Genomic DNA, 22518 nt, shown 5'->3' on the forward strand with positions numbered 1-22518 from the left:
TGCTTATGTTAAAAAATGTATTGATATTTATTGATAACCGATGGGGTTTCTTTGATTAGTAAACGCGAAACCTGTTAAAATGAACACATTACTCAGGGCCGGATACAAACGTGGGTTAGATTGCAAAAATAGTATAGTTGGGGGGTTAGGTGAACCAGGGTAGTAGTACATATATAGTCGAAGCTTAAGCTTAGTAAATTGTAAATGGCGTTGATTTCCTCCTCGAGAAAGGCACAAAAATAATACAATTAGAAAATGCACGGAATGTTCGTTGTTCAGGGACAGCTGAGTCCTGAGATTTGAGACCAAGACGTAGTAGAGAGTTGGGGGAAGAGAAAGAGAGCAGTTCGAGGATTATACATCCACTCCGCGGGATGAGTGCAGGTCCACGCATATCTTGGAGTTGCGATTCTGCTTCTGACTTATCTCCAAAACCTGGAACATCTCCTTGAGGGCCTCGCTGGTGCCGGTCTTGCGTCGATTTCGCCTCCGCAGTGTCACGCCGCCCGACTTGAATTCCCGCACTAGAGCGTCAAGACCTGGAAGAATCGTACACCAAATCCATTAGAGCATTGCCGGACGAGTTTTTTTTTTTGGAAACAAGTCGCTACTGAAGCTTAACTAACATGCGGTTAGCTGTTAGGAGGAAAACGCACCATAGCCCGTAACAGAACAGCTCCCATACTCACCGTAAGCCGGGGACTTTAAAGGCTATTTGGTAGGTGGCAATTGGACATAAATCATGGACAAGGCCGCAACGGGTTGCTGGTGGAATGGAAGGCCATGTCGGCCACTCGACAACTGTCACCGGCGACAAATGAAGCTAAAGGCGAGTCAATGGAAATGTACCTACTGCCTGCCGCCACTCCCCTGTTTGGAATTCGTATGTGCGTACATGAAGGGCGGGTTTACAATGGAGACTGGCGACTGCCGACTGCCAATGGTGCTGCCAAGAAAAGTGGCGCAATAAAACACGGAAATATAAAACGCACAAATAATAATAATAAGCCATGGCCGGCCCAGCAGCCACAATGCGGCTTGCGGCGGCTCCTTCTAGTTCATGGCTTGGCCCCTCCTCGTAAAAATAATAAATTGCGTCCTCTGCACCGTCGCCATCGCCATTGCCATCGCCTCCCTCATCATCATCATCTTCATCCTCTGCGTCCTTGTCGTCATAGTCGAATTTGATACGGTCCTGGCTTGTACTGACAGTTGGGTGGGGGGGTTGAATTGAAACAAGAGTGGGCCATCCAGGAAAAATAAAGCCGCCCAACAAGCGAAAAATGCGAATAGCTCGCCTGCTCCGCTTAAAGCCAACATTCAAGCGAGCCAGCTTCGTGCGGGTTGCCAGGTTGAAAGGAAGCCAGGCAAGAGCCTTTTTTCGCCAGGGCCAACTTAAATCAAATTTAAGTTTTGAATGTATGGCATGAAACCGGAAATGGCACTCAGACGCAGCGCAGGGAAAGAGCTTTAGTGTCGACAGGATATTGACAAATGTGTGTTGTGGAATTTCCGCTTCCATGTAGGTTGTATGTGTGCACCATCTATAGAAGACAAATTCGTTTAAAGCGTATAACCATAGATGCGGCCGGGGTAGGTCATGGAGTTGGTCGGTCGCTGGGTTTTTAGGTCCATATCCACCTCCACCTCGTCCTATCGACTGGTTGAAAGTGAAGCTGGTAGCGGTAGCCATGGGCAACACCAACAATGGCTGGCAGGAGCAGGAGCAGGAGCGACAGCAACTTGTTGTTATGTATACACACGATATGGTTTGAGTTGGACAATATCAGCAATTCCATTTGCCTAGCTCTGCTTTACCTCAACAAACAGTAACAGAAACGGCAACGGGAACGCTTCATTTGTTTTTGCCATAGCCATAGCTATAGAGCTATAGCCTCCGAGCCGGGCGAGAAGGACGAACAGGACAAGGACGACGACGAGCTTGACGAGTGCGGAAAAGGACACGAGTAGCGATGGTGATGCCTAGCCGTAAAGCTGATGTACGGCTGGCTGCCAGCTCAAACGCTTCACGTGCCTCAAGAGACGCGCGCGCGTTCTCCGCTCCACTCGGCTAGCAGGGCACTCCAGTGTAATCTATATACCCAGGTTGCCTCCACATCGGATGGATATACCTATATTAATACATATAGCGGCACATTTATGGCTTCCAACAATACGCGCGTTGATTGATTTTGATTTGAATGTGCGCTCGTTACGCATACGACGCGTGGTGCGCGCCAAAAAGTAGGCAACAGAAATGAAATCAGCATCAAAACAAAGCGGAAACGGAAGTGCTTAGTGTCAGTGTTGAGTGCATATCAATGTGTGTGTGTGTCCATGCAAGGATGTCCATGACATTGGTTACTTAAAGAGCCCATTTAGCATCCCTCGGGGTGAGTGAACATTAAATACTTAAGAAACTATCCCAATTGAACAAATCTATTTAATTAAATCTCATCACAGATCGATAGGTCATATATATGTAGATACATATTTGCCAAAGGTATTTGCTTTTGTATAATAAAATCATGCACTGTCTGTCATGCTGCATAAAAACGACCACCCAACCACAATGTACATGGGCATATTTACAATTTTGTGACATTTTATGCGGGTATATACACTGATTTCATTTTCATAGAGTTTATCAAGCACATTTCTGATGGTAGATGTAAGTTTAATATAGGTTTAAGTCAGTGTGTAAGGATAAAATAACCTATTAAGTCTTGAAAGGTACTTCTGGATTTTTCCCACAATTGTTTCATCATCTCAATGGAAACGAAATTAAACGCTGGCAGTGATGGCCCACAAGTGCCAAAGCCAAATACACTCAGGGTGTTTTATACTATGAACCTGCATATATATTAATATAGTATATAGTTCAGACCCACGTAATTTTACACGAAACTCGGCTTCTCATTGTCGCAAAAATATATTTTAAAATACTCACAAAACAGAAGAGCAATCAGAAAATCCATCCAAGGTTAAGTTCCAAGGATAATTAGCAATTTTAATATTTAATTTACTCGAAACTCGTATATTAGAAGGTTTTAGGGATGCTTTTTAAAAATTATGCAGTAACTAATTGGCTAATTTTGTGCTTATTCCTAGTGCCAGCACTCCCTATTTTTAGACCAGACCTGTCGAGGTCATCACAAAAGCCACCCCTTGCCCGGTTCCCCCATCTCTCGGAAAGCAGCTCGCAAACTTAATTAAGAAGTTGCTGCTGCAGCAGTCAAGAGTGAATGGCCAGGGAGCAGGGTGGAGCGGAGTGGAGCAGGGTGGAGCGGAGTGGAGCAGCGTGGATGGGGAAAACCAGCTAGTGAAAGCCTGCATTGAGCCGTAAAAGAAGCCGACGTGTAGGTAAAATCAATTACAATCGCAGACGGGTTGTTGTGTGGCGTGGACCAGGAGCGGGAGGACTATGAGGGGCAGGGCTTATAGGCCGATGAGTGGCGTGAGACTTCAGTGACAATTGACAGCAACAAGTTGGGCCCTTCAGCCAGATCTCCAGGACACGGCGACAATGGCAGGCACTTGTCAACGCACGGCTGGCAGGGATTAGTCTCCGACACATGGATGGCCAGAGACACAAGTGCGATTCAGGCATCGGCAGCTTTTTTCGGTCCAATTTCCCCTGTTCATCCAATGGACAATGGTTGGTTGGTCTAGAAACTGATTCAAGCTCTGAGGACTTTTCCACTTGAACATAGTTGGAAAAGAAGGAGTTCGGTCATCTGCCACTCGAGGGCACAAGTTTTGAACAGCACTGTTCTAGTGCTTTATAGAATCTTATGAAGATAAGTGAAGTGTTCTTGTACAAAAAATGAAATGGAATGAACTTCAAACCCACACCTAAACTATTCACATCCTAATCCTCTAGAAATCAGAAGCATCTGGAGGGGATACTGGATTTGCGTACATACCTGTTGCTGCTTCGGCTTGTACCTGATGCTTCACATTATCGATAATCTTGTCGCCGCTGCCTTTGCGCAAACTGTGGCCAGCAATGTTCTCACTGAAGCTCCCACCTCCGCAGTCTCCACCAGATGCCCCTGCGAACAGCTTGCCCGGCATGGGAGGCGGAGGCGGTGGTGGCGGCGGCGGAGGTGGAGCTGCCAGGGACTTTTGCTCGGCCTCTTGGTAGCGCGCCAGTTGATCCTCGGCGCGATCAGCCCGCAGCACTGCCTCGCGCAGCTGCTCCTCGAGAATCTCCAACTTAAGTTGTAATTTTTTTAGTTCATCGTTAGTAGTTTTGGCAATAGCCGCATCCATTAGACTTTGCTACAATTGTAAGAAACGAAAACGAGAAGGGTAGAGCGGGGCGGGCGGGCAGGAGCGAGGCGAGGGTGCAGAGATTTAGGTGAGAAAGATTAGTAGATCAATCAAAGCATCTAAGGGATAGGTTAGTGCATCGAAAGCCAGAGGAGGAGTTGCATGGGAAAAGCGACGCGCAGCAAGCCAGTTGCTTACGTGACTCGGATGGATGAGGAGGAGTAATAGAGTGGACGGTGGTCTGACCCAGCACCAATAGCTTATTTTTTTGTTGGAACAACAACATGCCCAGCTGGACACATTCCATGCATTTCTCAAGAAATATTATTTGTTTTTTTTTTTTGTGGGAATTCATCAACGCCAGCTGTTCATATTCAGTTGCTCCGGAAGAAATTCGAGAGCGGCTTGAATACATCGAACACGCTCCGTGATTGCTAATGGATTCATAATAGATGGATAGAATAGATACTTTGATAGTCATAGATACTGAGTGCGAAAAGATTGAGAGTAAACCGAATCCCGGACTAACCATTTCCACGATGCGCTCATTGTGCTCGCGGGCCTGCTGCTGCACCTGATCCTGGATCTGCTCGAATTCCTCCTGTTCATTTAGCACGCTCGATGTGGTACTGGTCCTGGTGCCCGGCTGTCCATCAGTAAGGTCCCGGGTCCTGGCAGTGAGCTCGTCGTTGCGTTGCTTTAGTTTGATCAGCGCCGCCTCCATTCTGCGGGGATAAAGATATTATGAGAGCCTATAGGAGTGACTTGAATAGGGTTATCATACTTCTGGCTAGTTTCCACACTCTCCTTCATGTTTTCGGTGAGCAACTTGGCCACTTTGGTAAGGTTGCTGTTCTCAGTGCGTAGTGTTTCGTTCTCCTCCTCCAATGAGTGTTGCTACGATAAGATATTATTAATATTTAATACAATTTTTAAAATTAATGAGCCTCATTACCTGCTCTAATAGCTCCGACATCTTTTCATTGGCTTCATAAAGCTGTAGCTCCACTGCATTAGTTGAATGCTTGAGTGTAAGAAACTCATCGGCTAAACGCTCCATCAGGCCCGAGGTAATAGGCACTCCCTCCGAGTTCACATCCACCAAACTATCCAGGTCATGATTACCAAGACTGTCGGCACTATCGGCACTACCTTGTTGCAGAATCTTGAATAGTTTGCGTTTAAGCTCCACCGAACCGATAACCGGTCGGGAGATAGGTCCTGGACTCTGATCATGCTGCTTTTCACGCATGTGCTCCAGCTCGCTGGTGAGACTATGAGGAATATTTGTTAACTACGTTTACCTCCTCAACGATTTAAAATATAACATACTTGTGGATCTGATCGACCTTCATTTTGTGCAACTTATCTAAAGCATTCCTCTCGTTCAAAGCCTTGTTGAATTTGGAGCTCAACTCCTTGATTTGGGACTCAAAGTTGGCCTGCTGCTGTTGCAGGGACTCCAGTTGGATACACAGCTTCTCGTGCTGAGCTTGCTGCTCCTCCTGAGTGGTTTTGTCTGCGAATATAGTTCCAAAATAAGTTCAAACATTAAAGTAAGAAGGGTACAACATACGTGTTTCGATCTCAAGCTTGAGCGCTTTGTTCTCCTCCCTCAGGGCGATGTTGTCCTCCAGCAGCGTGAACACATCGTGCTCCGGGTCCTGCTCATTATAGTCTGGCTCCCGGACGCGACTCCTGCTGCGGGTCTTGGCCTCCTGGGTGCGAAACCTGGCCACAGGAATGCGACCTCGACGTTCGGCCATTTTCAAACTGGCTTATATCCTGGCAGGATTACAAAAAAGATTAAAGTTTAGTGCCGTAATGTTGTAAATTTTAATGTTATGTTTGCTTACATTTTTCACAAGCCTTAAAGCCAATGTCCACAACCTCTTATGCTAAGCAATGCAACAAATGGTACTCTTACTTTCTGCCATCACCAAATGATGAGATGTGTTGTGGGTGTGTGTGGTTTTGGGTGTTTAGGGATGCACTTTTTGCGAGTGTTTTGTTCTTAAGGATAAGTTCTTGAGTGTGGTGGGATGAAGATGTGCCGCATGCCTATGAAAATGAGAAATGCCAACTGAGAACTGGACCCGCATTAAAACGCCTTAAAGTTTTACTTTTCCGTTTTATTATTAGCTGTTTACAATTTCTTGTTGATTTCCTGTTTAGCATATGCTCTCCGCATATCCTGCCCCGTCACCTGCTCGCCTTGTTCTGCTGGGTTCTACTTTCAATTTCTCTAAGGAAATTCACTGGGAAACTCTGGTTCAATCTCCTGCCCCCGGCTCATCGAAATTCAGGATACCAGTTCATCGTGCTCGGTATCTGGTTGAAATTCATCCCGAAAAGTTGGCCGAAAGCATTTGGAATGCCTGCCGAATTGCTACGAAACTAGTTAAATAGCCACGCCCACTTATAAATGTTTTAGCTTGGCTTTAGAATTATTCTCTTGTTTAGTGCAGAAGTGTTATAATTACTTCCTTTTTTTCTCGGTTTTCTCGGGTTTTTCTTTGTCAATTTCTTACCTATTTAAACCATATCTCTTGCTTCTTTTTTAATTCTTGTTTTTGCTAATTACTTAGGCGTACAATTTTCATTTGCTTTTGCCGTAAATCATTTTCATGTTTTTCCACTTGTAGTGTAAAATAAAAAAACCTAAAGTTTATACACAAAAAATGTGGAGTTTAGTAAAACTAATTTTCGCTAAACTTGTTTGTTTTTTGTTTGTTGCCTTGCTTCAAATATTTTATATATAAATTTTTGAAATTGAGTTTTTGCTTTTATCGATTTAGATTTAGGTTTTCATTCAATTTTATAAAAATAACTAATTAAAGGCGGCTTAGAGCTCTTTGTTTTTGCTTTTTTTTTCGTTTTTCATTATGACGTTTATGTATGCTTTTATGCTTGAATTGTTATTTATATATACTTTTTGTTTTTTCAATTTGGTTTAAATAACTATATAGTAAATGTGTGTGTGTGTTTTTATATTTTTTGTCGTCGAATTTAATATTAGTGTATTTTTTTTCTTTCCTTTTTACAGCTAATTTTAAGATTTATCTTTGGATAATCATGCTTTGTGTGCTAAATACTTTACATGTCTTTACGAATTTTATAATTTACATTCATTTTTGTTTAGTATACGTACGTATATTTTTGCCATAAATTATTTTTATAATTTATATATATATATATATTGATTTAATATATAAGTGAATATTCCGAGTTGTACAATAAACCGCGGAATTGAGATTTGAAATACAGATCGGTTAGGAAGAGTGAATATTTTTGCCTATTTTTTTGAGCCGTTTACATTTGAAATCGAAGATACGTAAATCATAAGTGGTTATAGTTTATAATACCTCAAACAAAAAAAAATAAACAAAACAAACGTAATTTGAATTCACAAAGCTTTGTACTGAAAGGTAAAATAAACAAAAATTCCTTTTAAGTCTAGAAAAGTACGCTAAGCTACGAAGCTAGGCCTATAAATGATGTCCGCATTTATTTAAATGATTAACGAAATACTGTAGAGTTTACGAAAATGAATATTCTATATGTAATTATACATCAATATGCGCTGTATACCCTGTATTGCTGGGTAATGCTTAGTCGATGTTATTCCTCGAATATACTTCGGTCATCGGAGATTCCATTGAATTATTATGATTTTCATTATTCGTGGGTGTTTTTCTGTTATATTTATTCATTTGATACGATTAAGTGTAAATATTTGTTGTCTGTGTTGAAACATGACCAAGTCATCGAATGGGAAATTTTATCTTTCTCGTAAGGAACGTGTTGTGATACAAATGAAATGTTTGGTGTGTGTGTGACTTGAAGGTTCGGCTTGCATAGGAAATCTGTGTGGAAAAAACAAGGAATTTTCGTCTAGACAGTTCCAAAACACTGCACAACAAACAATGGGGTGTATGTGAGTGTGTGTCGACGATGCACAATCAAATTTTAAGACAGATCCTTTGCGTAATAGTATCCACTTCACACCTACGACCGCGCCGGGTCAATCGGGTCACCGGCTAGTTAGTTGTTAGGGATTTCTAATTTTATGTTTGTTTTTTCCACTTTTGGTTCCTCTACTTTTGTATTCGTGTTTAAGAACGTCTTGCATCTACATATCCTCGATGAAGCTGCGAAGTTTTTCGATGAACGGACGACGGTAGGCGGAGGAGTGCTCGATCTCCAGCTTGTACCACTTGTCGAATGACTCCTTGGGTATCACCTCGCTGTCGTAGAGCACACTGAACGTGCTGCAGATGGTCTCGCCAGCGGCCATCTCGTCCTCGAACTCCGCCATAAAGTGCTGCTGCAGCGAGTCCACCGCCTCGTCAATGCACGCGATCTCCAGCGCCTCCTGGGCGTCGATGCAGAGGCGCAACAGCGGTGTGCACCGGCTGCGAAAGCTCTCGGTGTTGAGCTGCAGCGGTTGTTTCTTATTGTGGGTGTTAGTCATCACAGTTAGCGCGAAATCACAGCATAGAAATTTTGTGAGCTGCCTGACAAAGTTGGCGTTGATGGCCACGTTCGTGTTAATGTAGTCGATGGCCATGTCGCAGGACAGGCCCAGTAGGTATCGGATTCGCTCCACATGCTCCACCGGCGAACGGTAGGCTGTCGGGCCTTTGGGTTTTCCCTGGCTTTGTTGCTGCTGTGCGGGTCCATTGTCCAGAAAGTAAAAACTATGCGCCTGCACAAAGTCCCGATACTTGCGTCCATCACTCCAGAACATCTGGCCGCGGTCCAACTTGTACTCGCTGTGCCACAGCTTGCGGGCGTAGGCGGCACCGAATTCCTGCACAAAATAGTTCACAAAGGCAAACACGAAGCGCTCCGTGAAAGATGGATTATCCAGCCAGCGTCGCTGCCAAATATCCTTGAGACTCAGCCTGCCAGAGTGCAGCAACGGACCCAAAAACTCGAACACATACGCCCATCCATTGGGTACATCCACCAGCAAATCCGGAAAGTCTTCGCCGAATCGTGAGTACGCCTGTACAAAGACGGCCTTATCCACGGCATCCTGGCTCATCAAGTGGGAGAACACGTTGGCGGATGCCTGCCGCTGCTGGCGCTTCACTGTCGCCCGATGGAGGTAGTCCATCAGTAGGTAATGCAGTACTTTCGACTGCTGTTTTCCGTTGTGGGAACGCCAGATCGTAAGGACTTCCCCTTGCCAGTTGCGGGTATTCAAAGCCTCCTCCACCATCTTAGTCAGCAGCTCCTGGCACTCCTTGGCGTCCAGGCCTACGTCTGAAGAGTTCTGCTGTTCGCCCGCATGGCTCCTGTTGCCACTGGCAGGTGGTGCGGAAGCCCCCATGGGCTGAGAAGAGGGTTGCTGGTACGGCGAGTAGCTAAAGTTCTGACCCGGAGTGGGTAGGCGCTTGAGCAGTGAAGTGGGCGGCGGCGGATTGTTGGCGGGGGTGCTGCCCACCGGCCGGTTGCCGGCGTTGCGCCACTGATAGTGCGAGGAATTGCCCAGCTTGGCGGGCGTGTCTTCGCTGGCGAGGCTGCTGCTGCTGAAGCGCAGCTTGCTGGGATCGATGCTGAGCGTTTGGTTCTCGTGTTGTTGCTGTTTGGGCATCTTTTGCATGAAGTAGTTGCCGCCGCCACCGCCACCCCTGTCGTCACCGTGCTGCTGGCCGTGATGCTGGTGATGCTGCTGGCTGTGATGGTGATGCTTTTGCTGAGACTGGTGATGCATTTGCTGCTGGTGTTGGTTTACTCCACGATTCCCACCGGAACTATGATGCTGCTGGTCCTTGGAATCGTCGTGCTGCTTGTGCCGCTGGTTCCGGCCTCCTTGCGATTGGTTCGCTCCTGGCGGCTGATCCCAGTTACGCAGTCGCAAATCGAGAACGTCTTGCATCATGAATCGGACGCGACTACTGATCTTGATGTGCGCTTGCTGACGGTGCGACGTTCCACGAGATCTGTTCACAATGTCCTGAATGCGGCGGAAGATCTTCTCAATGCGATCCCTGAGTAGGTACTGCTCCGGAAGGGCGGCTTCCAGCAAATGCCCAACCGTGGTCAGCAGCTTGCACATGTACTCCAGCTTCTCCTCACACCCATGCTCGAGCAGGGACTCCACGCAGTTGAGCACCCGGTCGCTGGTCAGCGATTGCAGCTTGAAGAGCTCCCCAATGAATCGCACAGTGCCCCAGGCTCGGCGACGGAATTGGTACTCCAGATCCTCCATTTCCGATCTCAGCTCTGCCTTCTTGGCCGGATCTGAACACTGATTGATGCGGTCCATGGTCGGCTGCAGCTTCTTGGCCTTGGCGTTCGCATCGTTCACATTTGACTCGAATTCGTGCTGGATGCGGGTTATCAGCGAACTCGTGAACAAGGACTTGTTCTCGGCCTTGATCTCGTGGAAGAGAACCTTGCAGAAGCGGGCATAGGTTGGTGCAAAGTTTGGCTCACTGATGGTCTTCTCAAAGATCAGCAACATGACCTGGAGAGGAATCGAAATTCAAGATTATAAAGTAAGGAGACAACAGAGTATACTTACGTTTGTCATTTTAGCTTCGTTGTCCATCTTGATGCTGGACATCTCCTTGAGCAGAACCTCAAAGTTGTCGGGTGTGAGCTTGTTCAGTATGCCGCGCACTTTCTTAATCACGCCCTCGACATCGGTGTCCTCCTCCTGGCCAGTAGCCATGGACATACGGCGCAGAGTCTCTGGCTGCCAGGCATTCTCGCACTCGGACAACTTGATCTCCTCCTTGAGCGACAGCTGCACACGAATGATGTCCATGTGGCGTTGATTTGAGTTGGGTAGGCCACTGCCTCCACCACCGCCACCTCCGCCCATGCTGCCCATGCCGCCAGAGCTGCCCATCTGCTGGTGTCCGTCGTGATGCTTCTTGCCGGCTCCATGGCCGCGACCCCGCTTGCCCGGCACATAGTCCATCGATTCGTTAAAGTTCATGTGCTGGTACTGCTGGATGTGCTGGCCGTGGCCGTGATGCTGCTGCTGTTGCTGGCGGGAGACAAATAGCTGCGAAATACAATCTCCCTTCTGGCACGGCACCATCGGTGGCTTTCGGGAGTCGCTCAGCTTGGATAGCTCGCGCAGCTTTTCGATGCTATAACGATAGAACTTCTCGGGATTTGGAGTGGGAGGAGTTGGACTGGGGCTCTTCGATTTAGTTTTTTGCTGCTGCTTCGGCTTCGGTGATCCACAGCTTGATCCAGATCCTTTGCTGGATACCTGATGAAGGGGTGAGCTCTTTTTGCTCCCACCACCACTCTTTTCGGCCACAATCGGTGCCTTAATCGGGGCAGCACAGTCCACATTGTCGGTACTCTTGCTGCTCAGAGATGATGCATCTTCGGCAGCTTTGCTGAGGGTGGAACTGGACCAAGTGGAGCTGCATATGAAACCAGTGTCGCGGGTCTCCTCGTTGAAATCTCCAAACTTAAGCTCGCCCAAAGAGTTCTCCTCGCTCAGGGCTACCGTTGAGGATTTGGTTGAAGGACTATGCTCATCCTCCTCGCATACAGAACTGCTGCTGTTTAGGAACTGCAGCTGAGATTCCGAGAAAGTCGCGGTTGAGTTGGCACTTCCCTTTTGTAAAAATTTCGCTACAATCTCGTCTGTTGGGACGTGCTGGTCTACCTTGTTTTCCATGCTCTGTGACATGCTGTCCTCCTTGCTATCCGCTGAGGAGTAAAGGGAACAACCATTAGCATTATGAATAATATGACTGATCTGATAGGTTACTCACATTCTATGTCACTTTCGCCATCCGCGTCATCAATGACTTCCTCGTCATTGTTGTTGTTGATGCATGCCAGCTGCTCCTTGGAGGTGGGCAGCGGTTGTGTTTGGTTGTCTCTTAGGCTAGAACTTACGCTAGGATTATTACTAGTTGCACTAAGCTTATCAGTCGTCGGTTGCGTCGTAACTTGTTTGGTTGTTGCCTCGGGCACGGCTTCAGCTCCTGCCGCTTTTGTTGTCACCGTTGCGTTCTGTGTTGTTGTGTTCGGGGCACTGTTGTTGTTTGTGTTTTCGGCCGGCGGCATGCTGCCATTGTTGCCCTTGCCATTGTTGTTTTGATTCTGGATGCCAGTGGTGTTGGTTATCGTGGATTTCTGCTTTTTCTTTTCTAGCTCCTTGGCCCGTTTTTGGGCCTTACGTTGCTTCTTGTTGCTCGCATTGTTGCTATTCGTGTTGTTGGAATTGTTGCCGGTGTTTGCCGGTGCGGTAGTGCCGGCCAGTTGGTTGACTGCCGCCGAGACCCGAGCTGGCGGGGCTAGCGGTGCCGATGCGAAGGCCGTGCCCACGCTTGATGCTTGCCCAACAGCTCCGGACACCTGTTGTTGCTTGGCTGGCGGTTGCTGTTGCTGTGCTCTTGACTGATGTGTTGGTGTGGAGGCGGCCGACGAGGAGGCGCCCGAACTTGTGGTAGTGGATGTCTTCCTGCTGGGCGAGCCCGCTGGCGCCGGAACCGCAGTCGTAGCTATCGACTTGGTCGGCTTCTGTGTAGCGGGACGCGGAGCTGGCGACGGTACTGGCGATGGGGTCAGCATCGGCTGGCTTCTGGTTAGTATTGAGATGCCCGAGCAGCCACTGGCCGCAGCCTCGGCAACGTCATTCGCTATCGATGTGGGTGTGGCGGTACCTGTTTAGAAAAAAGAAGATCTTGTAAATAATCCATAAATTTTTGGATCTTCCGACGACTCACTTTGCTTGTTTGCTGATTTGGGGCGCTGTTTCTTGGGTGGTTCTTGGAACAAAACGGGCTGTGGTCCCGAATCAGTAGCTTCCGGCAAGTTCAACTCCTTGTGTACCAGTGGCAGGCTAACGTGGCTGTCGGTGGCATTGTCCACTGCAAGAGAAGCTATTAGATATGGCCAGTAGGAATGCGGGGAGAAGTCGGCACGCCAGACATACCCTGATATGGGTGTAGGGTTGTATCTTAACTGATCTTAACAATGGGTGGCAACAATTTGATTTCACAAAATAATTTTAAGAATTCACCGAAAACAATTGTAGTAACTGGTGTTTCCAACAGGCGGATAATAATTTTCAGAAATAACCTGACAGGTTACTGGGTTCTCCAGTCAAGTGTGACACATGTCACAATGACAACTATGGATTAACACCTAAGGATAAAGTACCCTCTCTCCATCCTAACTTATGGAGAGACCCCCATTAGACTCACCGTCGCTGTACTGCCAGAAGCTGAGGTGTTCCTCAGTATTGCCCGAGTGGGCCAAAATGTCCTTCACAATGACACTGATCTGATCCTTGTCTGTGGTGGTGATAGCCGGATTCACATTTCCGTCATCCAGTTCAGAGGTTGAATCGCTGCCGAATACAATGCCAGGCAGCTTTTCTGCGGAACCTGACTGGGAGACTGGCATTTCGGGTGCCTTGGCGGCTAGTGTCTGCATCTGCTGGTCCACCGGGGCCGGAACGCCCGATACCAGGGACGAACCCGAGGTGGAGTCCAGAAGAACAGGCGCCTGGTACAGACACAAGGTACTATTGCTGTCCGAGTCCAGGCCCGTGCTGGGTGTCAGTGTCGAGTTAGAGTCCTTCTTGATGAAGACCGAGCTCTTGGGGTCTAGCACGTTCTCTTTTGTGTCCGGGTGGATGATGGGAATGGCGTGACGGCGCACCTTGTCGCCGCTGGATACTATTTGCGGAGCTCCGCCCACTGGTGCAGTTGTCAGAGATGTGGCCGAGAATCCGGTCGGCACGGCTGGCACACCAGCTACATTCTGGACGCCAGCCAGAGCAGTGGCATTCGTGGTCTGCAGGTGCTGGGCATAGGTGTGCAGGCCGCCGGGCTGCTGAGGTGGCGGGGCGGCCATTCCGGCCGGAGCCAGCATGGGTGCAGCAGCCATTCCGGCCGGCGATCCTAAGGTCAGTCCAGGCATAAAGTTGGGCTGCAGATGAAAGGCGGCCGGTCCGTTAAGAGCCCCGTTGCGCGAATTTATCATGGGCGCCACCGCTGCAGGAGTGGGACGCGGTGCGTTGGCCGGCGCCATGGCGTAGGCGGCATAGTAGCTCGGGTGCTGAGGCGTGGCGGCCGCCCTCTGGCCGCCCCGCATATTGCCCCGAAGGGTAGTGGCCGCAGTGGTCACATTGTTGGCTACATTGCCGGCATTGGGCGGGGGAGTCCCTACAAAGTACGTAATCGACGGCTGACCAGCTCCCGCTGCCCCACCCGGCGGTCCTCCGGGCTGCTGACTATTTGGTGGCAGCTGCTTCTGCTGTGGCGGCGGCTGCGGTGTTGCTGCATAGAAGGCGGTTGGAGCTCCGGCGGCTCCGTTGGCTGGAAACGACACCGCCGGTTGCATGCCCATGAGCTGACTGGTCGGGTTATAGGGTATGTAGGTGGTAGTGATGTAACTCGCCCCTGGGGCAGCGCTAGCAGCCAGACCAGCTGACTGCGGAAAGTGGGGCGGCAGCGTCGGGTTGCTGAGGGCGCGCGTTAGGTTGGCCCCGGTTGTGGTTGCAACGGTTCCTCCATGGTGATGACCGCCAGCGCCACCGGCCCCACTGTGCGGATGTCCTAGAGAACTAGTGCTGGCGGCGGCGCTCAGTTGGAGGGCAGCGCCGCCGCCGCCGGCATTGCTGTTGCCTGGCGCCGCCGAGTGACTAGTGTAGGTTGACGGTGGGGGATAGAATATGACCGGCTGGGGGTGTGGCTGGGCCTGGACCTGCTGCTGCTGCTGTTGCTGCTGCACCTGCTGTTGCTGCTGCTGTTGAAGCTGCTGGTGGAGCTGTTGCTGGTGCTGTTGGGCGGCCTGCTGCTGGGCCTGCTGTTGCTGGTGGTGCTGTTGGAGCAACTGCTGTTGCTGGTGGTGATGAAGACCGGTGTGGTTCGGGACGAACAGCGCGTGAGCCTGCTGCTGTTGCTGCTGTTCCTGCTGCTGCTGCAAGAGGTTCGTTCTCGTTTGGGGCGGCTGCTGCTGGACTACTGATTGTTGCTGCTGGAGGTGGTGGTGGTGCGAGTGCGCCGTCTGGTGGTGCTGGGCTTGGTGGTTGTGGTTCTGCTGGTGTGTCGACTGTTGCCTGGTTCCCTTCCCACCCCCTCCCGTTTGCAGGAACATAGGAGGACCTTCGGTTGATCTGGACACGCCAAGAAATCGCACACAATCGCAATCGCACACACGCACACACAATCGCAAGCGCACACACGGGGGGATTAAGAATTCGCGCCGGATTCGAGGCCGGAACAAAACAGATGTACAAATTGTAATGTTAGTAAGATGGAAATGGAAGTGATAAATGGAGCTGGTGATGGTGATGTGCGGTAAGCTTGGCGTATTAAAGTTTGAAGCGGTCTACTACGGTGGGCGGATGGCAGGCATGAGTGAGAAAGCAACCCAAAAAAGCAGCATGCATGCAAATCGAGTGTACAGATATACAGGTCGGTCATGACTAACAATTCTAAGATACAGATACAGATGCACTCCCTCCTCCTCCTTCTTGTCTCTCACTTGGCAGTTTTTACTCTTAATTGAGCTCCCCAATTGGAATGTGGAGTATGATGTCACTTGTGGGGCGAACGCGACAACAAACGAAACTAAATTCGAAGATGGCCCGACCCACTACCTTATCGTCGATTTTATCAATGGTCTATATAGGTTGGAAAGTGGCTAACAAAGCCACTTCGCCTTCCTGGCTGATGACACACAACAGGTGGCGCTATTAGTCAGTTTCTGCCGCAAACAAAGAGCCAGCCGCCGTGGGGCGTGGGAGGTGTTGTTGGCCTGCTGACGGTTGAGGGTCTCAACCAGTTTGGCGTTCGTTTCTCGGCACAGTAGAAACTGCCAAAAAATGGATTGCATTTGGATGTAAGGTATTTTTTAATTAAATACTTAACATTATCCAATACATTTTTTATTAATTTTCGGAGGAATTCGATTTTTAAACAATTTCTTACAAGGACCTTGTACATTATACTTCCTATATACTGTTCTACGTTTACATATCATCTTATCTAGAAATCCCTGACCAGTTTCCACTGTATTATACGCGTTTTTGAGCTCTTTGCTGGCCTAGAAAACAAATTCTGCTGCAATTTGAGGCCAAGCACCTTCTCGGGGGGAGAAACCTGTTTCCGCTGAACAGAAGAAGAGGAGGCTGGAAATGCAACCGCGTTGCATGCCTTTTCACTCGCTGGCGAGGAAAACGAAAACTTATCGCCCAGAAATGCTCACTTGTTTCTTATTTGTTTGTAAACAAAACCAGTTGGAGCCTCTGTGTGGGTGAGAGCTGGTTCGTCTCTAATTGGTACCTCCTCTTGGCGGCTGATTGGAATTCGCTGACAATGGGAGATGTGAGGCATGTGGAGTGCAAGTGTATCCGTGAATGAATGGGTAGGTGTGTGTGTGTGTTTTTTTTTAATTTAAACTAAAAAAGCAGCAACAATAACTAATGCAAATAATGTGATCCACACAAAGAAGATTATTAATCAGATGCGTATGTGGCTAGCGAATGCTACTCGTTGGTGACTTACCGCTTCCTGTGCTTCAGACTCCGATGCAGACTTCCTTTCCAGAAGATTCCCCGAAATTCGTTAGTGGCCCGACGTGCGTGTGGTTTTGTGGTCTTCTTCTTCTTCTAATTGGATACCCGTTGAGCTACCCACCTAGTGGGTAGTGGAGGGTTGTCCCTGTGATCCGTGTGTGTGATTTTTGGGGACGTGTTGGATTGGAGGCTCGATCTATAAGCCCTACCTCTGCGATACCCTCCAAGTCTACTCCTATCCTTTTTGTGGTATATGCTCCGGTGTCGTGGTATCGTCCTTATCGTGGGTTTCGCGGTTCGCTCGATCCGGAATTTTCAGATATTCCATGTATAAAAATACGCGAGTCTACGATGCACATCCACATCCACATTTGTGCAGACGGACGACGGGCACGTACACGTACATACGTACAAAAATATAGAAAACAACGTACGGGCTAGAGCAAAAATTTCACGGTAATTTTTTTTTTTCTATATTAAAGAGAAAAGATAAAAATTCTTGCTATAATTTTGCATTTACATAAATTATAATTTTTTTTTCTTATACTGACTACCCGACCAGTGCCTGCTATGATTTCTTCCTTCCTTCCTGTCCCAGCCCCTGACAGAAATTGGAATCGAGTCCCCCCCCGACTCGCTTTGCACTCGGAATCAGAATTTGAACCTGAACTCAAAGCCTATTCGGTTTTCTTTTATGATTTCTATAGTTTTCAGACTGAGCACTGAATTTTCGTTTGCAACTTTTCCTGCGCCGAGGCGAGGCGAGGCGTTGGTTGTTGTTTTTTGGCGTTTCCTTTTTGCTTTTCGGTTTTTGCTCTATCTCTCTATCCCTGTCTGGCTATTAGTACTTACCGCTTTACTCCTCGCCGCTCTCACTCTTTTTTCTTCACATACAAGCGCACACACAAAACTGAGGAAACGAAAGAAATAAAAATGCAGTTCCACGCGGGGAACACGCCAAAATTTACACTGCCACTAGGCCTTTACATTAGTGCATTGTCCGTTGTACTTCGCTTTTTTTTTTTAGTAGATTCACTATCCGTTACAAATAATTTTGTAAATGTAAATATTCTATAGAAACTTTTACGTTAGCTGAATATAAAACAGTGTTACCAGACATCCCTATTGGAAATCCCCGATTTTTTTTTCTTTCCTCTACGTGTAAAAAATATGGTCACCTTAAGAGCCATACCATAAAGTCTGGTAACACTCTTTTGCCAACTACCTCCGTGTTTTCTAACACTAAATATTAAACGGTTGGGTTAGAGTCTCGGCTAGAATTTAATTTCGAAGGAAACGAGAATATTAAATTAAATTGAGTCCATACACGGACAATCGTGTGGTACTTAAAATAATCCCAACAAAATGTTCTACAGGAGGAGGCAATCACAAAAATTTCATTAAAACGACAGTTGAAAGTGGCATGCAAGAAAAAACCCGATTCGAGTTCGAAAATTCGAACTTTACATTTAGAGGGCAGCAGAGGCGCGTTTTTTTTAAATTTCAGACACTGATGTGTGAAAAAATGTAAAAATTATGAAGTTTAAAATGATGTTATAAATACACTTTTTATTTTTTGCTATCCCTAATGATATGCGTTTGTATTTCGTAGTGGATTTGCCGGCATTTTCATTCTTCCGTTTCAGGATTCGTTGGTCTGGCACATGCGCAGGAATTCGTCCTTCCATTTGCACTTATAGTTCCACTCCCTCACCCCTTTCAAATAGAATGCCATCGTAGAAGAGACTTGCAGTGTTTACGCGCTTGAATGTAGTAAAACTTTATCCCATTGTCTTTACCGGAATTCTGACATGGCACCACCACCAATAACCTCTCTCTTCCCCGCCACATACATTTTGCATCTTTTATTAAACTACATACATATACTTCTAGGAATTAGACTCTAAAGCTACTATTTGTAAGCCTATAAATTGTTACGTACATATATTGAGCATTTTTTGTCTTCTGTTGCATAAAGACAATTTCCAAGATAAATGAGAGAATAAACTTTTTGCGGCAATTTTTAATGCACATATACATATATGCACACAAGTAAAATGTACAAGGAGTATTAACAAACAGGAACTAAAAGGATTATATTGTGGTATGAAAATAAAAAAAATAAATTCACCGCAAATGCAAATGTAAAGTTGGCAAGGCAAAACCGCACCAAAATAAACTCCCGCACTTTTTGTCGCTTTTTTTTATACAGAGGGGCATAAAATATTTTGCATAGCCTGTTTTTCCTTGAATCTGTCATTCTTTTGTGAACTACGCGGTTGCCATAATAACAAGACAAGGATTTAGCATTGAGGCTGATTAATTTGAAAACGGTGCGCCACCCAGCCGAGCAATTTTTGAATTTTCTTGGAATTTGAAAATTTTTTTTAAAAGAAGACTTACCACATTTGCCTAATTTTACCTAACTAGCAAACTTTTCATCTAAATTTTCAGGAATTTGCAGTTTTGTTGCCTACTTATTATGAAATTTATGAAAACACAATTAAATAACTAAAGTCCCTGAACAAACGCACGCCACTCAAATTTCAAACATTTCGTGGGCTTTTGAGTACGCCATCTACCGGAAATGCACGGTAGCCTCGGCCGATACTTTTTAGTATTTTTATTTCAAAAATTAGAGAAGAATATAAATAGAAATGTAATTCGAATTTTAAATTGCGGGCTGGACATAACGTTCCAAACGTAAAAAATCAAACAAACATTTATAATAAAACGAAAAATATATAATTTATTTGTATTTGTATAATGTATTTTTTCAGGTATGGCCGTATTTTAAATACCACAACTTATCTGGTATTTAGTTGGTGCGCTTTGGCGCACGCTTGCGACAGGCACACTCCGCCGCCAATTCCCGAAACTGTCGCACCGACGTAACGCTTTTTCCCGCACAACTTTCCTCCACATTTATTTGGCGCTGAAAAATCCACCAGACGAAAAAAAAGGATCAAAATCGGATTTTCAACAATGTTATATAAATAGCTACAAAACCGAATACCATAAATATGATAAATCTGTTTTATGAATTTAATTTTTGAATCTATATAAGAAAAATAACACAAATTTTAGTGCGCGAACTAAAAACCCGTAAAAATAAAATGGGCCTAGCCCAAAATACAACTTTTTTCGTTTGTTTTTAAATAGTTTCATTAACAAATTTTTATGAAAACAACGTTTACTGAAAGTAAATAGCGTTTCAAACAACTGTATTGAATGTTAATGTGAAAATTGTGCAATAATTATAGAAATTTCTAAAAGAAATTTATAAGTGAGCTAAGCATAAAATTAATAATTTTATTGTTATAAAATAAAATAAAAAAAAAGGAATTTCATTAAAGTAATTTTCGAGTAACTACGGCGAAATTGAAATACATTTAGATACATATATGTATGTACATATCGGAGGCCACTAACACAGGGTCTTGTGTGTACATAGAGGATTCTAAGGACCTCCAAATAAGGAGGCCAACAACAACAGCTACGGTGGATTATATTTTGCCGCCAAGTTTTGGGCAGAAACTCAATAATATTTAAAATCCCACCAAACGAACCGAAAGAATCCAAAACAAAGCAAAGCATTTCAATTGGAGTCGGATTCTGAAAGCCAGCAGCCGCCAGCCCACCTGAGCAGTAGCACCAGATCCGCCCCCGCCCGCAGCACCTATCCCCCTGGCACCCACGCACGCAAGCGCAGGTCCCCGGGAAACCCCCAGCACCTACAATAAAAAAAAACGAAACAAAAAACGGAATAAATAAATCGAAAGGAGGAGGACCAAGGAGCTGAGAGAAATTTATTTTGCTTTGATTCGCCTTTTGTTTTAATCGCACAGCCGAAAATGTGGAGGAAAGCGAGCAGACTGGTGAGGGAAACCAGAGCGAGGGAAACGCGTCGTCAGGGTCAAACCGAAGCCCCAGCAGCATCCACAACAACAACAGCAATCAAAGGAAGGACACAAACTGCAAAAGGATTACTACTCACATGGATGCAGTTAGCAGTTCTCGTCGCTGCGACAGTTCTACTTAACTGTACTGGATGTCAAGGTAGGTGTTGCATCCCTTCCGTTGACTATTAGATAGATACTATCTATAAGGTTGATTTTTTGAAGATATGTAATTAATAATACTATCCAAGTTTATTTCTCTGGGTGTACTTTCGATTTTATGGTGTTTTGAGAGTATCTTGTGGTTTGAGTATCTCACAGATGGCTCAATAAATGCCAACAGTTTGACGAATTCGGCCTTAAGCAATAGCACTATGAATACATACTTTCCACAAACCTCAATTACTTGAAGTACTCCTTTACGAAACCCTTGGGACTTGCTCAATATCTATTGAGATTTCAACGAGTGCAAACTCAGTACTACTATTGAAAATAAAGAAAATGATCAAATGTCTAGGGTATGATGTATTTTTAATGACTTTACCAGCAAAAAATTAAATTTGATGCGTCATTTTTGTATCTTAAAGGTACTTACGCGATTGGAAAAGGTGGCAAAAAAAAGGTTGTAAAAACTATTAGCACCGCTCACAAGGCACGTAATTAATTTCCAACAACATAAATCTTTCCAATCTTAACTAACTAAGTACCTAGCTAAGTACAAGCTGATTGTGAGCTTAGATTTCTAAAAAACAACAGCTTTGGGAATTGGGAGAAATAAGCGTTAATTGTTTCTAATGGGGTTTCTTGGGAATAATATGCTTTATCATGCAATCTACTACCCGTTATGCTCTAAAAATAGTTTTTTACTAATATTTGATTCAAGAAATAAACAAAACTATTAATTATTTAGTGCACAACAAATCGGTTGAGCAATTGTCACAGTTCCAGATAATTAAATCCCAGCATCTTTGACAGATTGCACGCTTGCAGAATTTGGGCCAAAAATCGTGACAGACCAGATAATAAATTTCTTTTGGGCTTGCCATTAAATTGGGATCTCTTTAGGCCTTCAGACCACCATCTCTATACCGTATCACGTCATCTATAATCGGGTGTATAATTTATGCAGATAGGGGACTTTAAATCAAAGCATACCCATTGTTTTGCATATTATCATCCAACTTTGGCTATGACTTCTTAATTGCCATAATTAGCCGGGCAACAAGGGGCGAGCTTTACTGGCCAATGACGCAATATTAACTGAGTTCACTGAACCAAGTTCCAGCTGGTCACGCAATTGGCCATTGGTTGAAAATATAGACATTCGCCAGTTACCCATGTACAACCTACAACCAATTTAAATAAATAATTGTCTGCCCTGTGGGAAAGAAGTTTGGCCAGAAGAAGTAGAGCAGAATAAACCTGAGAAGCGCTTTCAAACCATTGTGAAGATACTGCCTGCGTTTGGTTTAAGCCCAAAAACTAATTTCGGTTTCTGGTCTGCGCCCTTATCTTACTGACTAATGACCTTCGGCGGACTAGGCCGAAACTTTCATTTCGATTCATTTGGCATTCTTGAAATTTACTTATAAATTCAGCCAACTGTCGGCGAGCAGGAAATTCTTATTTATTACCAAAAATTACTCTTCGCATTATGCAAAATATCGCGATAAGGCGTTAGAAGGGGCCAATGAACCGCAAGCAAACTAAATCATTCATATCTCGCCGCGACGAGGTACTGCCAAAAATACGGGCCACTGGGAATGGTGTAATATGGGGAAACCGGTTGACAAGCTTTTGTGTGTAGTACTTGGCCTGCACCGTTCC

At 45.8% G+C, this 22518-nt stretch overlaps 3 protein-coding genes across 8 annotated transcripts in view; 1 reads left to right on the plus strand and 2 right to left on the minus strand.

The window, feature by feature from the left end:
• Positions 1 to 3: 3 nt before the first annotated feature.
• Positions 4 to 16921, minus strand: LOC108121932 (shootin-1). 4 transcript variants are annotated; one of them, XM_017236274.3, is made up of 8 exons: positions 16782 to 16921; positions 5852 to 6060; positions 5608 to 5794; positions 5231 to 5549; positions 5060 to 5172; positions 4805 to 5000; positions 3927 to 4284; positions 4 to 539 (listed from the first exon to the last, which is right to left on the minus strand). In XM_017236274.3, exons 2-8 carry the CDS (start codon positions 6039 to 6041, stop codon positions 355 to 357), a joined length of 1548 nt encoding a protein of 515 aa, XP_017091763.2. In that variant the 5' UTR covers positions 6042 to 6060; positions 16782 to 16921; the 3' UTR covers positions 4 to 354. The 4 variants fall into 4 exon arrangements, with proteins under 4 accessions (XP_017091763.2, XP_070136944.1, XP_070136945.1 ...); XM_070280843.1 differs by lacking the exon at positions 16782 to 16921 and adding an exon at positions 6132 to 7014; XM_070280844.1 differs by lacking the exon at positions 3927 to 4284 and having other exon boundaries at positions 386 to 539.
• Positions 7965 to 16923, minus strand: eIF4G2 (eukaryotic translation initiation factor 4G2). Of its 2 annotated transcripts, XM_043211810.2 has the most exons (6): positions 16782 to 16923; positions 13470 to 15388; positions 12990 to 13133; positions 12030 to 12926; positions 10811 to 11964; positions 7965 to 10753 (listed from the first exon to the last, which is right to left on the minus strand). In XM_043211810.2, exons 2-6 carry the CDS (start codon positions 15367 to 15369, stop codon positions 8408 to 8410), a joined length of 6441 nt encoding a protein of 2146 aa, XP_043067745.1. In that variant the 5' UTR covers positions 15370 to 15388; positions 16782 to 16923; the 3' UTR covers positions 7965 to 8407. The 2 variants fall into 2 exon arrangements, with proteins under 2 accessions (XP_043067745.1, XP_070136940.1); XM_070280839.1 differs by lacking the exons at positions 13470 to 15388; positions 16782 to 16923 and adding an exon at positions 13199 to 13356.
• A 2718-nt stretch (positions 16924 to 19641) lies between these two features.
• The window catches only part of LOC108121948 (protein Skeletor, isoforms B/C), a 28680-nt gene continuing 25803 nt past the window's right edge, over positions 19642 to 22518 (plus strand). For both annotated transcript variants that reach the window (XM_070281494.1, XM_070281495.1), the window contains exon 1: positions 19642 to 20851. In XM_070281494.1, coding sequence (XP_070137595.1) covers positions 20647 to 20851 — 205 coding nt within the window. In that variant the 5' untranslated portion in view covers positions 19642 to 20646. The remainder of the gene's footprint in view (positions 20852 to 22518) is intronic.

The sequence above is a fragment of the Drosophila bipectinata genome, chromosome 3R, assembly GCF_030179905.1.
Source record: "Drosophila bipectinata strain 14024-0381.07 chromosome 3R, DbipHiC1v2, whole genome shotgun sequence".
Lineage (NCBI taxonomy): Eukaryota > Metazoa > Arthropoda > Insecta > Diptera > Drosophilidae > Drosophila > Drosophila bipectinata.